Genomic DNA, 16654 nt, shown 5'->3' with positions numbered 1-16654 from the left:
GGAGGGAAGTGAGGGGTAAAAGACTACACATTGGGTACAGTGTACAGTGCTTGGCTGATAGGTGCACCAAAATGTCAGAAATAACCACTAAAGAAGTTTTCCAGGTAACCAGAAACAACCTGTCCCCCAAAAACTATTGAAATAAAGTCAGTGTACAACTTTGAACAGAAAAATTTTAAAGTAAATATCTATATTGCTATTATTTTATATACACATAGTGGAAGTTTCAACTTAACATTTTAAAAGATGTTGCAACTATTTTTAAACAATATTTCATAATTAAGATAAGTTCTTTTCTTTTTACTGAACTTTCCATTTTACTTTTTTTTTTATTTTGCCCTGGCTGAAGTGCAGTGGCACGGTCATGATGGTTCACTGTAGCCTCCAACTCCTGAGTGCAAGGGATCCTCCTGCCTCAGCCTCCCTAGTAGCTAGGGCTACAAATGTGTGCCACCACAGCCACCATATATACACACACACACACGTAAAATATATCTAGATATATATGTATATATATGTCTACATATATCTATTTTATACATATGGTGTATATACTATTTTATTTATATATATAGAGAGAGAGAGAGTAGAGATAGCATCTTGCTATGTTACCCAGGCTGGTCTTGAATTAATTTCATGCTCTATACACAGAAGATGGTAACAACCACATAAGCATCAGAAGAGAAAGCCCCTGTGGTACACACAGAAACTACCCCTAGTTCCAAAGCTCCATAACATTTGGTGATGCACCTTACTTATCTTTGCTATAACGACGCCAAGATCTATTTTATAGAGGTCACCCCATCAGCCTTCAAACACTGCTACTGTCCACAAAGAGACATAAATGATAGTAGTGGCTTATCCATTTTGAATGTGAACTCCCACGAGGTAGGGATTTTTATCTGCTTTTGTTCATAGCTGTATTTCTAGGGCCTTGATAGTGCCTGCAGCACAGCACACACTCAATAAATAGCTCAAATCTATTAACTGCAGATCCACCTAAAGAGCTGTAGCCACTGTGCCTCCTGTCTACATTCTACATAAAAACACACTGGAAGGCAACAATGCCAGTAATTACAAATCAAAAAGCTCAGAAACAGTAATGACAACAATTAACATTTATTGGGTACTTCCTTCTTTCATCGTTCATCCATTTACTGAGCAAGTATTTACTGGGCATGTATTATGCGCAAGACTGTTTTGTTTAAATTTTTTCACAGTAATATTTTTGATATATTAAAGACTAGTATTTTCATATTTTGTATAAAATAAGTTTTAATATAAATTATGAAGTATAAGTTTATAATATAAATTAAGATATACAGAAGTTTTATCAGTAAGAAAAGAATTTATGTGTTAGCAAGATAATTATTACCTACTTCATCAGTATGGCATTCCTAGATGTCAAAACTAGTCAGTGATGGAATTACCTTCCTAGAGAGTTTTTTGAGTTGGCCTACCTTTTCTCTTTGCTTTAGAGAAATGGCACATCTAAGGCCACCAGAAGCAAAATTAGGATCTAATTTCCAAAGAAGGAAATGGGTTAATTCTTCAGTGTGCAGAATTATAGAGCATTTAACATCCTCACCCCTGGGTACTAAATGTCAGAATCATGTGTCTCTAGTACTTTCCAAATCCTCATTTCTTCTTTCATCTCTCCTTACAACATGCAGATATAAAGCAAAATCCCCCTTTTCACCTTTCCTTCCACTGCACTGAAACTGCATCTGAATTAGTAACTAGTGACCTTCTAATTACAAAAGACCACAGACCTTTACAAATTCTCCTTGTCCTTGATCTCTCTCTGTAGTCCTTGGTAAAATTTATGCATTGTGTAGATATGTGATAACATTTTGTTAAACTATTATTTAGCTGTTATTGCTGAACTGTTCATGTTTTAGACTTAAGATACTGTTTTAAATAATGGTACCCTTACCTTAGGTGAATAGGATAGCAAGCTCCTGCCTTCTGAGACTTATATTCAAGTAGAAGGAAACAGTTAAAAATAAAACAAAACACAACAGCAGTGATAAATGAAAAAATAAATGATATAGTTTCAGATTATAGTGAATGCTATGAAAAAAAATTAAGACATTGATATGATTGTTTTAGGACTACTTCAAAAGGAATGGTCAAGAAAGGCCTCTCTGAAGAGATGTCAATTGAAAAGATACCTGAATGATTAAAAAAAGAAAGAGCTATTGTGAGCCAGGGAAGAACATTAAAGCCAGATGCAGCAACAAACAAGAAAAACAACAAAACAAAGAAAAAAACTTCATGCATTACAGGAACAGAAAGGAGGGCAGTGCAAAAATATATTTTCTCATTTATCTCTCCCTACAAATACATGAGATAGGGAGTATTATGATCCCCTATTTTATACATGAGGAAATTGAAGCTTAAAGAGGTTAAGTTCCTTATCCCAAGTCACAAAGTTAACAAAATACTATTTTATTTGCAATAAGCTTTTATACAAGTCTGTTTTCTTTTCTAAAAGCCTCTAATAATTCTATAAGCCTTAACATAAGTTCTTAAGAGGTAGGATATCAGTCAGACTTTATTTAAAAAATTATTAAGTAGTAATTGAATAAATATAATGTGTTGAAAACAACAAAGCACTAAGGCCATTTTCAAATTTGTACTATACCCAAAGATATATTTTACATGATGTGTTTATGTCAGCACATGGTTTTAAATGTATTACTGAGATTAAATGAGGTTAATTACTGAATAAAGTCATAGGGTCTAATAACATAAATCAGCATTTCTCAAACTAGTGTTCCTCAGAACCAGTTCCAAGAGTTGCTCTGTGGGTAAAAGAATAGCTCTGTGGTTAAAAAAGTGTGGGAAACTCTTAGTTCAACACCCTTCGTTCCACTGTTTCTGAAAGCCTTCTCAGAGCCTTTAATTTGCTAACATGGACCACAATGTCCCAAGAGGAAATGTGTATAATATATTACCCTTAATTAGTTGGCCAATAGAACCTTTTTGTTTGTGTAGGGGGGGACACACTTAATATTTCCTTTAAGTAAAGTTCCCAAGGAAATGCTGATATATTTCAATATGAAAATTTGACATTTTATGTAATATTTCAAAATAAAAGATTTAAAGCAAAAAGTGTAAGTTTTTCTGGTATTAACAGCATTAAGAGAAGAATAAAATTACTATATGAAGCATCATAACATTAATTATATAAACAAAGTACATAAAATATAACTTTTAATTTTAAAAAGAATGAATTTACATACCTGATCTCTAATTTGGGAAGTAAGTTTTTCAGTAGCTCCTGTAAAATGGTCAAGCCTTTGTTTGTAAACTTTAGATGCCTTTTTTAAAGCTACAGCTATTTGCCTACTTGCTTCTTTCATCACTATAGCCTCATTCTTATTCATTCTCAATTGCAGGCTCCACTTGGCTATCTTGGTTTCTAAGCTCTAAAAAAAAAAATTAGCAACAATTAAATTATTTCAGAACTCCAATGTTTATGTAAACATTGTAAAAACATGTACATAACTGATATGGTTTGTGTATTACTTCATTCTCACACTGCCATAAAGAAACAACCTAGACTGAGTAATTTATAAAGGAAAGTAGTTTAATTGACTCACAGTTCCACATGGCTGGGAAGATCTCAGGAAACTTACGATCATGGCAGAACGTGAAGAGGAAGCAAGGACCTTCTTCACATGGTGGCAGGAGAGAGAAGAGTGAGGAGTAAAGGGGGAAGAGCCCCTTATAAAACCATCAGGTCTCACAAGAACTCACTCACTGTCATGAGAACAGCATGGGGAAAACCACCCCCATGATCCAATCACCTCCTATCAGGTCTCTCCCTAGACACATGGAGATTATAAGGATTACAATTCAAAATGAGATTTGGGTGGGGACACAGCCAAACCATAGCATTCTGCCCCTTGCCCCTCCCAAATCTCATGTCATCACATTTCAAAACACAATCATGCCTTTCCAACAGTCCTCCAAAGTCTTAATTCATTCCAGCATTAACCCAAAAGTCCAAGTCTAAAGTCTCATCTGAGACAAGGCAAGTCCCTTCTGCCTAGGAGTCTGTAAAATAAAAAGCAAGTTAATTACTTCCAAGAAACAATGGGGGCACAGGTATTGGGTAAATGTTACCATTCCAAATGGAAGAAATTGACCAAAAAAGGGCGGGCTACAGGACCCATGCAAGTCCAAAATCCAACAGGGCAGTCATTAAATCTTAAAGCTCCTAAATAATCTCCCTTGACTCCATGTTTCACATCATGCTGATGCAAGGAGTGGGCTCCCACGGTCTTTGGCAGCTCCAGCCCTGTGGCCTGCAGGGTACAGCCCCCTTCCTAGCTGTTTTCCCAGGCTGGCATTGAGTATCCGGAGCTCTTCCAGGCACATGGTGCAAGCTGTCAGTGGATCTACCATTCTGGGGTCTGGAGGACTGTGGCCCTCTTCTCATAGCTCCACTAGGCAGTGCTCCAATGGGGACTCTATGTGGGGGCTCCAACCCCACATTTCTCTTCCACACTGCCCCAGCAGAGGTTCTCCATGAGGGGTCTACCCCTGCAGCAAACTTCTGCCTGGACATCCAGGTGCTTCCACACATCCCATGAAATCTAGGCTGAGGTTCCCAAGCCTCAATTCTTGACTTCTGTGCACCTGCAAGTCCACCACCATGTGGAAGTCGTCAAGGCTTGGGGCATCCACCCTCTGAAAAAATGGCCTGAGCTATACATTGGCTCCTTTTAACCACAACTAGAACACAGGGCACCAAGTCCCAAGACAGTACAAAGCAGCAAGGCCCTAGGCCCAGCCCACAAAACCACTTTTTCCTCCTAGACCTCTGGGTCTGTGATGGAAGGGGCTGCCATGAAGACCTCTGACATGCCCCAGAGACATTTTCCCCATTGATTAACATTTGACTTCTCATTATTTATGCAAATTTCTGCAGACCACTTGAATTTCTCCCCAGAAAATGGGTGTTTCTTTTCTATCGCAGGGTCAGGCTGCAAATTTTCCAAACTTTTACGCTCTGTTTCCCTTTTAAACATATGTTCCAATTTCAAATCATCACTTTGTGAATGCATAAAACTGAAAGCTTTCAGAATCAACCAGGTCATATCTTGAATGTTTTTCTGCTTAGAAATTTCTTCTACCAGATACCCTAAATCATCTCTTTCAAATTCAAAGTTCCACAGATCTCTAGGGCAGGGGTAAAATACCGTCAGTCTCTTTGCTCAAGCATAGCAAGAGTCACCTTTATTCCAGTTCCCAACAAGTTCCTCATCTGTATCTGAGACCACCTCAGCCAGGACTTCATCGTTCATATCACTATCAGCATTTTGCTCAACACCATTCAACAAGCCTCTAGGAAGTTCCAAGCTTTCCCACATCTTCCTGTCTTCTTCTGAGCCATCCAAACTGTTCCAACCTCTGCCAATTACTTAGTTCCAAAGTCACTTCCACATTTGTGGGTATCTTTATAGCAATACCCACTCTCTGCAGTACCAATTAACTGTATTAGTCCATTCTCATGCTGCTATAAAGAAATACTTGAGACTGGGTGATTTACAAAGGGCCAAGTTTTAATTGACTCACAGTTCCACATGGCTAGGGAGGCCTCAGGAAACTTCAATCATGGCAGAAGGCGAGGGGGAAGCAGGGACCTTCTTCACATGGCAGCAGGAGAGAAAAGAGTGAAGAGCCAAGGGGGAAGAGCCTCTTATAAAACCATCAGATCTCACTCACTATCATGAGAACAGGATGGGGGAAACCACCCCCATGATCCAATCACCTCCGATCAGGTCTGTCCCTAAACACATGGGGATTCTTAAGATTACAATTCAATATGAGATTTCGGTGGGGACACAGCCAAACTATATCGGTTTGGATCTGTGTCCCTACCCAAATTTCATGTCAAACTGTAACCCCCAGTGTTGGCGCTGGGGCCTGGTGGGAGGTGGTTGGATTACAGGGGTTGTTTCTTATGAATGGTTTACAGCATCCTCTTGGTGCTGTTCTCCTGATAGTGAGTTCTCGCGAAATCGGGTTGTTTAAAAGTGTGCAGTACCTCCCTACTTGCTCTCTCTCTTGCTTCTGCTCCCACCATGTGAGATGCCTCACTCCCCGCTTGTCTTCCACCATGACTGCAAAGTTTCCTGAGGCCTCCCCAGAAGCTGAGCAGATGCCAGAATCATGCTTCCTGTACAGCCTGTGGAACTGTGGGCCAATTAAACTTCTCTTCTTTATAAACTATGCAGTCTCATGTATTTCTTCATAACAATGTTAAAATGGCCTAATACAATAATTCTCTATATAGGTTTTATCAAAATGATTAATAAGATTAATTAAAAAAGCAAAATAGTGAAGAAAGGTGACTTCACCAATGCTTCTCTATAACCTGTTAAAGGATGCAAATTTAAAACATATAATCCTATATCAAACTAATGCTACCATTATTAAAGATACTAGTATTAGTGATTATGGTACAAACACTAACTTCCTTAAAACTTCTGTGATTAACTCAGCTTTTTTAGTTCACATCTAGAATATTACACATCTTACTAGTTTTAAAAACTAGTTTAAAAAAACACAATTGAGCTAGAAACAATCTAAATATGTACCAATATTCAAAGGAATTGGTAGCTCCCCAAATATATTAGGACTATTCATTTTGAAAGCTAAAATCTTAAAGATATGATTATAATCTTTAAGAAGGCTATAGATGAGATAAATAGATTTATTTACTAAATTTTAATTTACTAGAATTAGGGGGCATGTCCTGACACTAGAGTTACATTAAAGATGATAAAATACTACTTTATCCAATAAAGTAAATTTATGGAAGTCATTATTCCAAGACCAAACACAGGTTTAGACAAATTAATGACTATAACAGTCATAAGATTAGTATTATTGAGGACACGTTTCTATCATTGAATGTGACTGTAACTAATTGGCATGACTATCTCTTTGGCATATCTCTTGGTGACATGAGAGACAAAATATTAGGCTGGGTAGATGAGGGATGTGATTTAAGGTGATGACTCAAATGTTTTTATTTCAAATTATTTTAAGACTTTGTATTTAAAGTATTTGAGTATTAAGTATCTATTAATTTAAAGACTTATGATTTCAATGTTTTTACATTTTTGAAACCTGTGTAATATTGAAATGTGAAATTATTACAGAATTTAAGTTTTGGTCTCCCATTCCTTAGACAGCCATTTTAATTTTTAAAAATTGCAAAGGAGTCACAGTAAAAGCTAAACCTAGGACTTTTCAACTTAACTCTACAATCAGCAAAATCTAAGTTTCTTAACTGCCACTAAAATTGAGATTAAGAAGTATATATTAAGATTTAGATTTGATTTCTTTGAAGAGTGACTAAGTAAACTAAGAGAAGGAGCAATACATTCTTAAATTGTTTCTAAAAAAACAAAATCCCATAAAACATAACTAGTTGGGGAAAAACAGCAGTACAATAAGTCGACATAAGACAAAGGAACATCCCACAGGAAACACTGCTGTCATTCCTCTAGAAGTCCACACGGTGTCATCATCACACCATGAATAGTTGCTGTCTTAGGTTAAAAGACTTTTAAACATAGAAAGTAAATGTTCTTTTTGAACACGGTTCCAAACACGATGTTCTCACCAGATTTATTAAATCCCACACTTAGGCACTATCAAGGAGTATACTGAAATGACAAATTATTTTTATAATTTCCAAATAACCTCTCAAGTCATTTGCCAAATGAATGAACACATAAAGTTGATTATCTGTCTTCTATCTCCAAAGGAGTGTCCGTATACATGTCACATTTTATACAGACAATTATTCTCAATCTCTTCTGAAAATATGAAAATGTTCTAACTCTAATTGTTACATCACAAAGATCTAGAAAGAAAAACTGGTGCAAGGCATCTGTGGGATAGTTCCCAGAGATTTACAATGTAAATTTTTAAAAGACCCAATACAACAAATTACTCAACACTAAACAGTTGAGATTGATGTTGCCAAATTGAGTTCATTGGATTCATACTCTTAAAAACAAAACACTGTCAAACCTAAGTCAAAAAGAACTAAATTCTGAACCCCTTAATTACTTAATGCCTTAAATCCAAAAGTCTGTGAGAGAAAATGTAGAAAAATCCATAAACTCAGTTTCTTTTAATCATTTCTTAACAGTAGCATTTTGGTAAAAGAATTTGAATTCAAATTATTAGTAGAATTTCAAAGCAAAATTTTAGGATTTTAGCCTTATGTTCTTTCTCCAAATTATCATGGTTATAAAAAATAAACACTATGCTTTCAGATAAATTGGGAAAGATGATTACCTAATATGTTCAATCACACATCAGATGTATTCAATCACATGTGCTCTCCTGTATTTACTATGACAGACCACTGCAATACCAAGTCCAGTTCATCTGCAGTGCCCTAGCATACAAAATTTACATGCCCCATAAATCTACTTAATGTCCCTTTAAAGGAAGAAACAGACACACACACACAAACTCGAGTACAGTTTTGAAACATGCTACAGGCTGCAGACATCTGTTATGATTCAGGACTGCAAAACCAAACAGAAATCTAATTTAGAAGTCCTCACACTCAATGGAGTTGGAGTCTCTGTAACCTCTCAAGGTGGGAATATTGCTTCTTTGCCTTTGGCGGAAATAAAAAAAAAAGTTACCTTATATTGTATGACATGCCACCTCAAATTCTCATCTCAAAGTGACTTTGACTCCAAAAGAATAATTAAATCAAAAGTTGTTTAATAAGGGAATTACTTAATTTTGTGAACATCAAAGTTGGGCTGATTTTAAAATTATTATGATTAGTAACAAAAAATAAACCTTGTATTGACTGTTAAACATGTGAAAGTATATATGTATGTATGTACAGTCAGAGAAAAAAGACTGAAATAATGTACACCAAAATGTTAACAATGATTTTGGTGTATTTAAATTTATTTTCTATAAATTTTCCACAGTAAATATAAATTAATTATGAAGTGGAAATGATTTTTAAAGTAATTCAATCCCATAAATCCTTCCTAGATTGGTATTAAACAGAGACAGCATTTTTATATTGAAATTTGGACCCAAACCTTTAGTTAGGCCACAAATACTAAGATTTACCTTAAATATGTATTTCCCATGTCAACAACTGTGTATTTTAAAACCATCAAATTCTAGAACTAAGGAATGGCTTTATAGTGTTTCATTAATTTTATCACTTAAGCTATTAAAATGGATATATATTTATATATAACCTTTACGTATTCTTTCAACTTATTGTTCTCGGTTTCCTTTTTATGAATTTGGATCTGTAGTCGTTCATGTACTACTTTTACTGATTGAGAAAACCGGTTTGCTTTCAAAGTATTTGCCTGTAACAAAGAGAAAGAGAAAACCAAAAACAACCATATTATTTGCTGTATCCCCAGCCCAGCACCTCTAATTTTACCCTGATTTAAAAAACAATCTAAACAGCTGATAAAAAGCAAAGCATTACTTTACATAAACTGCCGCCCCTATTACAAATGTATTTCATGCCCAACCAGGGCTAAATTCTTTCCCCCAGCCTTTTTTATTTAATGGTTCCTGATAATCATCTCTTTTTTAAAATTCCCATCTATCTTTATAAAGGTATGGGTATACCTAAAATGTTCCTACAAACACTAACATTCCTTAATTTGTCACCCAACTGAAATACAATACAAATTTAAAACAGTTCCTCTATGAAGTGATTTATGCCAAATATCCTGACAAAACACCATAAAACTCTAAAAAAAGCTTAATAAAATTAAGATGTTATATTTGATAGGTAAAAGCTGTAAAATATCCAAATAATCTAGAATTTCAAAACACTTTTCTGTGTTTATTTCTGAGGAGTTGAGGCCAGGATGGGGAAAAAAAAAAAAAAAAAGAAGTCAATATTAATAAAATGAATTAAGCTCAAAAGCTCAAATTTTGCTTACCTTTTCAGTCTGAAACAAACAAGAAAGTTCTTGGATATGGGCCTCCTTTTCAAATACCTTCTTCTTAAGATTCTTGAGCAAATATAAAATAAGAATTAGACATTTCACAACTTGGATAATATTGGCTAATTTTATAAAACCAAGCAGCATGCAAATAACAATTACAGAAAGAACGGACAAAAAGTTAAGTGTGGACTTACAGTATTTTCACTTTTATTATCAGTTAAATTTTCTAGCAACATGCTGGGTAAATTGTCTCCTGTCTGAGAAAAGAACGTTATAAATTAGTGATCACAAATTATATTTCTCTATATAAAAAAGTAGGAAGTGGAATAAGCATTACTCAATAAATTAATATGACTTTTAATTCAGATTTTTAAAAGAGTTAACCATTGAAAAGATTTTTGCTCAAGTATTCCAAATTATTTTTGGTCTGCAATTTATGAAATTAGTTAATTTACTAAATTGATCTCAAAAGAATGCTTCAGAAGGTATAGGTCAATGACACTAACATCACAAAAATCCTCTATACAAAAGAAGTTTGTATAGAGTATAGAATGCAACACAGTGCTGTTTACAAAGAGGCAAAAATTATCAACAATCTAAATTCTAGCGATAAGAAATCTCTTAAAGAATTACAGCGAATCAGTAACAGAATTCTATGTAGCCATTTTAAATGAGACCACAGAAGACTATTTATTCATTTTTGAAAGTCATACTTCTGCTTTAGAATGTGAAAAAGTTAATCAATTCTTTTCACCCAAAACTATATATGTATGTACATATAATACAAAATTATACACGGAATTTCAGAGGGCTTATGGATTTCATAAAGGCCATCCTTGGATCAATAAGGGTCCAAAGAACTCGAGTTAAGATTCCTTTCTATTCAAAAAATATTCAATACATGAGAAAATATTGACAATACAGTGTTAAGTATAAAAGTCAAGTTACAAAACAAAGAGAGTAGTTTTACTCCATTTTTCTAAAACACCACGTATATATGCACACATAACATATATACAGTAAAGAAACAAAAGACTGCAAAACATACACAACATAAAATTAACAGTCCTTAATCGTGATGTTTCACTAAGTGCTGAGATCAAGAGAATATTTCTCTGCTTATCAAAATTTTCTATAAGCATGTTAAGTTTTTAATTACAAAAACTATTACCTAATATTAGTTTTTACAATTCTGAAAAAAATTATCATAGGAAAAAGTCAAAAGGGAGTCAGAAGAATAATTTAGGTGATTTAAAGGGTATAAGCTTTCTTTTTGGAGTGATAAAAATGCTTTAAAATTGACTGTGGTGACGGCTGCACAACTCTGTGAATACAATGAAAACCACTGAATTTTATAATTTAAATGGGAGAACTGTATGGTATGTGAATTCTATTTCAATAAAGCTTTTACCAGATGAAGAATATATAGATATGTTACATATATATAAATATAATGTACAAAGAGTTTAAACTCAAAAAGTGTATATTTTATTAGAATCAGCTAAATTAAGTATAACAAGTAAAGTTTTTGAGATGAAAAATAAAAATATATTTTCTATAAAAATGTGGTTTTCATATAGAACTACTTATGAAACATTAAAGGTAGGGATTCATGACTGACAAAATTCAAAGAATTATTTCCATTTCAAATATACCAATAATTTCTACAGTTTAAAAATAATGTATCCTTCAAGTGACAAATATCACTATTAAAATGAGTGCTTAGTGTTAATGCCTTACTTGTTTGTAGTCTCGCTCTCTAAGAAGATGTTCTAAAGCTAGTTTTACACTTTTGAAAGTGTCTAATTCTTTTGTTAATATTTCCTTCTGTTCGGAAATCTTCAAATTCGATGCTGAAAGATTCGCCTGACAAATTACAAGAACCACATACACATTTTAAGACACAGCATTAAGTAAAACCCTCTAAAATATGATACTATCAAACATATTTTTTCCTAACAAAATCATTCTTTTGTGCATAGTAATAATGTTACAAAATTTGTAAATTGGATCTGTTATACAGTACATTAAAATAAAATGAAATCAAAATAAGAGCTTATATTCTAAAAGCATTTTAGGCTTTTAAATAAAAGTTATAGAAGATAATCTATTGTTTGTCCCTAATTTAAACTTTAATATGCTGGAACTTAAAAACAGTTCTCTATTCCAAATAATACTATCAAATACTGATACATTTCACCTCTCAGAAGATTTTAGTTTTAAATTCGCTCTTCAGAAAAGCTGATTTTCTAGTTCAACTCCGGTTAATTCAAGCACCCAAAATATATTGTTTCTAGCTTAGCCTCTTATCAGGTGTATGCCTGAGATTATCTTTCAGGAAAAGAATTGTAGTTAATGACACGGGAATAAAGAATTCTGATAAACCCTCATTTTTGGTATTAAATACTCATATGTGAGCATACCTACATAAAATATGAGACCTCAGTTAATGCATTCTGAGTAATATACTAGCTTTTCATTTTATTATATATTCATAAGTCACTCACATTTTCAAAATTAATCTTTTCAATGGTGTCCTTAAATAGAGGCAAAAGTAATTCTATAGAACAAGTTACCAACTCCGCTTCCTTAAGTGTCGCTTCCAATTCAGTCTTTTCATTTAGGATGTCCTGCTTCAGGCTAATTACAAATGCACATACAAAATTTAAGTTAAATCCAACTTCATTTAAAGATGCTCCTCAGAAATGCCGTATCACGTATACAGTACTCTTATTAGCAAGGACAACTTTTAGTCCAAAAGCAGCTCGAAACTTGGACTTTGAGTGTAAGCAAATTTTAAGAATACCTTATTTTACTTATATTTTACTTGTATGTAATCACAAAAGTTATTTGGGTTAAAGACACATGTATAGTTAAGTTTGAAGGAGCATTTTCAATATTTATAAATAAAATTTCAAGTGATACGGAAACTCTTTAATTGGCAGCTTTTCTCTTTCTTTGTAAAACATAAAGGCTCATTGACAACTGACAGCATCCTAGAGGCTATGTCAAAAATACGTGTTAAGTACAACTGGCTTAAAGTAAGGAGCCTAAGAACATTCTATCTATAAATGACACCTGTCCCTTATTAAAAATTATAGGCAGAAAGTCAAGTATGATTATAGATGATAAAATATTATTTTCATTTATAACAAGTTAAACCAGAAGCTGGACTAAGCTATCCATACTGACAGTAATGGTATACTAAGATTGCCACTTGGCAGGGGGCAATATTTCATGTAAATAACAAGTGTATTCCCCACTCTAAAGAAGTATGACAAGTATTTGCTATATAGTAATATACGAAATGACAGTGATTTCACATGCATTAACTACATTTCTGATATCACATATTATTACATTTTCATTTATCTTAAATAGCTTTATTTTACAAATTCTTAACAGATGAGGTTTTCATTTTTTTTTCTTTTTCTTTTTTGAGATGGAGTCTCGCTCTGTCACCCAGGCTCTATCACCCAGGAGTGTAGTGGTGCTATCTCGGCTCACCGCAACCGCAACCTCCACCTCCTGGGTTCAAGTGATTCTTCTACCGCAGCCTTCCAAGTAGCTGGAACAACAGGCACACGCTACCACATCTGGCTAATTTTTGCATTTTTTCACTAGAGATGGGGTTTCACCATGTTGGCCAGGCTGATGTTGAACTCCTGACCTCAAGTGATCCACCTGCCTCATCCTCCCAAAGTACTGAGATTATAGGTATGAGCCATTGTGCCCAGCCAGGTTTTCATTTTTAATTGCTTTCATTCAGATTCAAAAAAACTAGCTGAATTCTGCTAGATGAGTACCTTTGTAATCAGATTAAATATATTTTAATAAATAAATACTAGATTTGAAAAAGATACTCTTAAAAGAATGCTGTATTTGATTCAAATAATTTATATTATGGACAAAACAGGAAATTCTGAAATCGGAAATTTAGATTTCCCCTGATACTGATGAGAATACCAGCTGAGATGACTTTCACTGGTACACCGTGGTAAATCTTCTTTCTCTGATATAGTTTTAAGATGGGAAAAGAGTTCTTCTGAATGACTTCCATCATTTATAGCCGTCTCCATAAATTCAGTAAATGGATTTACAGGTGGCTTCACAGCAACTTCTCCACATAAGCTGAAACCTAGGAAATATTTTAGTTATTAAATTTATCTCAATAGAGATTTTTTTGTCATTACTCTCTCATAAAAAATAAAGGTTATAAGGATGTGTAAAAGAATAACATTTCAAAGACAAAATAAAAAGTATAACTGCTACTCATTGTGATACTAATTCAAAATTGTATCAAAATTGCATAGCACAACCACTCAACAATAGTCAATTTCCCTACACTGTTTCCAAAAAGCCTGATAATTCCTAAATAATCACAACAGTGTCAAAATCTTTATTAGTCTATTTCTTGAAGTATTACAATATTTGAACCCAGCAGGACTATAAAATATAAAAACCATGAGTTACTTATAGTTTGTCTTATTAGGCCCATGCCATAAGAAATGTATGTTATTTATGCCTAAATCTGTAGAAATCTAACTTTTCAAAGACTTGGCAACAATAGCTACAAAGGATAGGATATTCAATTGCAAGCAGACTTTTCAAAAGTAAATTCACTTACTTCTATTCCCAACTCAATCTAGAATATTGGTGATAATGAAAAGAACAGACAGACATTACTTCCAAATTTTACTAATGTAATTGTTTTTACTCACACCTGTAGATGTCACTTTAAAAATGTGAATATTTATGAATTTCTTCAAAACTACTCCAATTGAAGTAATGAGTTAGAGCTTTGGCAACCATTAAGGCTCTGTTTTCCCAACTCTAACAGTACATGGTAATGTGTTCCCTGACTTCATTTTATGTTTACACAAAATCAAAGGTTATATTCAAGGTTTTCTACATTTTTTTCAGATATTTACCTCTTGTAATTTAGTTTTGTATGTCTATATTACAAAACATATTATATTCAAGAATTTTTAACACTTAGGAGTAGAAGTGATATTACAGGTTGAAGATTATTTATATTAGCCATTCAGAAACCTTCCAAAGTGTTCATAAAATGTACTTATTTTATCTGAATGTCCTATATACTATAGAGACAAATATTTAGGAAACAGGTCAATGAAGTATGGTCATATTTTTTAAATACCAGAAAGTGAAGTCCAAAAGGAACTAAGTAACCAACTTAGTCTAGGATGATTCCCTTGAATGCTGCAAATATGCAACATCTATTACAAGGGTATAACAATATTTTGAGCTATCTATAGACTAGAAGAATTACAAGTATACAAAATCAAATAAAAAACCAAACCTAAAAGTTAGGAATATGCTCGGGATAAGTCACTGCAATCAAGAGAACCATCATCTACTAATTCGTTCAGTTGCAATAGCTATCCCATACAGAAAGCAACTGGTACCAACCCTTCACTTGTTTAAATATTCGTCATATTTGTCTCTCTGTGGACTGGAATCTCAAGAAAGAATGTCTTTTTTATATTTCAATCCTCAGCACCTACAAGCCTCGTAAAAGCTAAGCAAAAATTGAAGGAAAACACATAACGCTTAGAGCTCTTAAAAAATATAATGACTAAAACTGTTTACCTTTTTTTAAATTCACCCCTTGATTTGTCTTTTCAGGGATCATTAAAAGAAAAATGGTTCCTATATTTGCAATAAAGGTTTAAAAAACAATGTAAGAAGACAGAAATTTTCAATTTGTAAAAAATATTTTACAAGATAAGACTAGTTTGGTATCAGTATTTTATACACAACTTTTCTAAAAGTTTTATCATAAAATAAAGTCATAAAATTTTTCTGCTTCATCACCTATAATTGGTAACTGCCACTTATCTTAAAGGGTAAACAAATAAATAATAAAATCAATACACTGTAAAAACAGGAATTCAGAATGACTTTCTACCTAACATTCTAAAATGGAATCTACATTACTGATTTCTCAACACACAAGGAAGAGAACTATTTGTCTCAGGTATTTCCATGAAAATTGTCAACAATCATCTTCTCCAGGATAAATACTGTTCAGATTCCAAGGCACTCCACTGCTTTTGTGTTGTGATAACTGTATAACAATAAATATGTTGAACAAAAATGTAATAATTTTCTTTAGCATAAAAAGTCCAACTTTATAAGAAATGCTATCGTTTTATTGGATCAAATGTATTCTTGCATAGAAAAGCAGACATTTCACAATAAGATGTTTTTAGTAATGTAGAATATACTGTTAACTGACAAATGTATTGTACTTTTGTACAACTTGTCAGTGGTGGGTAAAACAAAGACACATCTTCTGTATACATGTTTAATGATCAAATCCTTTTAAAGATAACTTAAAAATTCTTCAAACTGAACGATAAGAGTGACACAATCTATCAAAACCTCTGGGATACAGCAAAGGTGGTGCTAAGAGAAAGGTTCATAGCCTTAAACGCCTACATCAAAAAGTCTGAAGGAACACAAACAGAAAATGTAAGGTCACATCTCAAGAAACTAGAGAAACAAGAACAAAACTGTGGGGAAAAGGAAGAGAGATCAGCCTGTTACTGTGTCTATATAGAAAGAAGTAGACATAAGAGACTCCATTTTGTTCTGTATTTGAGATGCTGTTAATCTGTGACCCTACCCCCAACCTTGTCCTT

The 16654-nt window shown here is 33.6% G+C and overlaps 1 protein-coding gene across 1 annotated transcript in view; it reads right to left on the bottom strand.

Moving 5' to 3' along the window:
* Positions 1-16654, bottom strand: part of ODF2L (outer dense fiber of sperm tails 2-like) — a 54869-nt gene that overhangs the window by 27455 nt on the left and 10760 nt on the right. The window contains exons 2-8 of the mRNA XM_011982145.1: positions 13953-14124; positions 12494-12626; positions 11727-11852; positions 10181-10243; positions 9981-10052; positions 9273-9389; positions 3249-3434 (exon numbers count right to left, since the gene is read on the bottom strand). Coding sequence (XP_011837535.1) covers positions 3249-3434; positions 9273-9389; positions 9981-10052; positions 10181-10243; positions 11727-11852; positions 12494-12626; positions 13953-14065 — 810 coding nt within the window. The 5' untranslated portion in view covers positions 14066-14124. The remainder of the gene's footprint in view (positions 1-3248; positions 3435-9272; positions 9390-9980; positions 10053-10180; positions 10244-11726; positions 11853-12493; positions 12627-13952; positions 14125-16654) is intronic.

This window comes from Mandrillus leucophaeus, unplaced genomic scaffold (genome assembly GCF_000951045.1).
Source record: "Mandrillus leucophaeus isolate KB7577 unplaced genomic scaffold, Mleu.le_1.0 Scaffold235, whole genome shotgun sequence".
Classification (NCBI taxonomy): domain Eukaryota; kingdom Metazoa; phylum Chordata; class Mammalia; order Primates; family Cercopithecidae; genus Mandrillus; species Mandrillus leucophaeus.
Note: the sequence above shows the minus strand (reverse complement) of the source record. Positions and strands in the feature narration are given on the sequence as shown.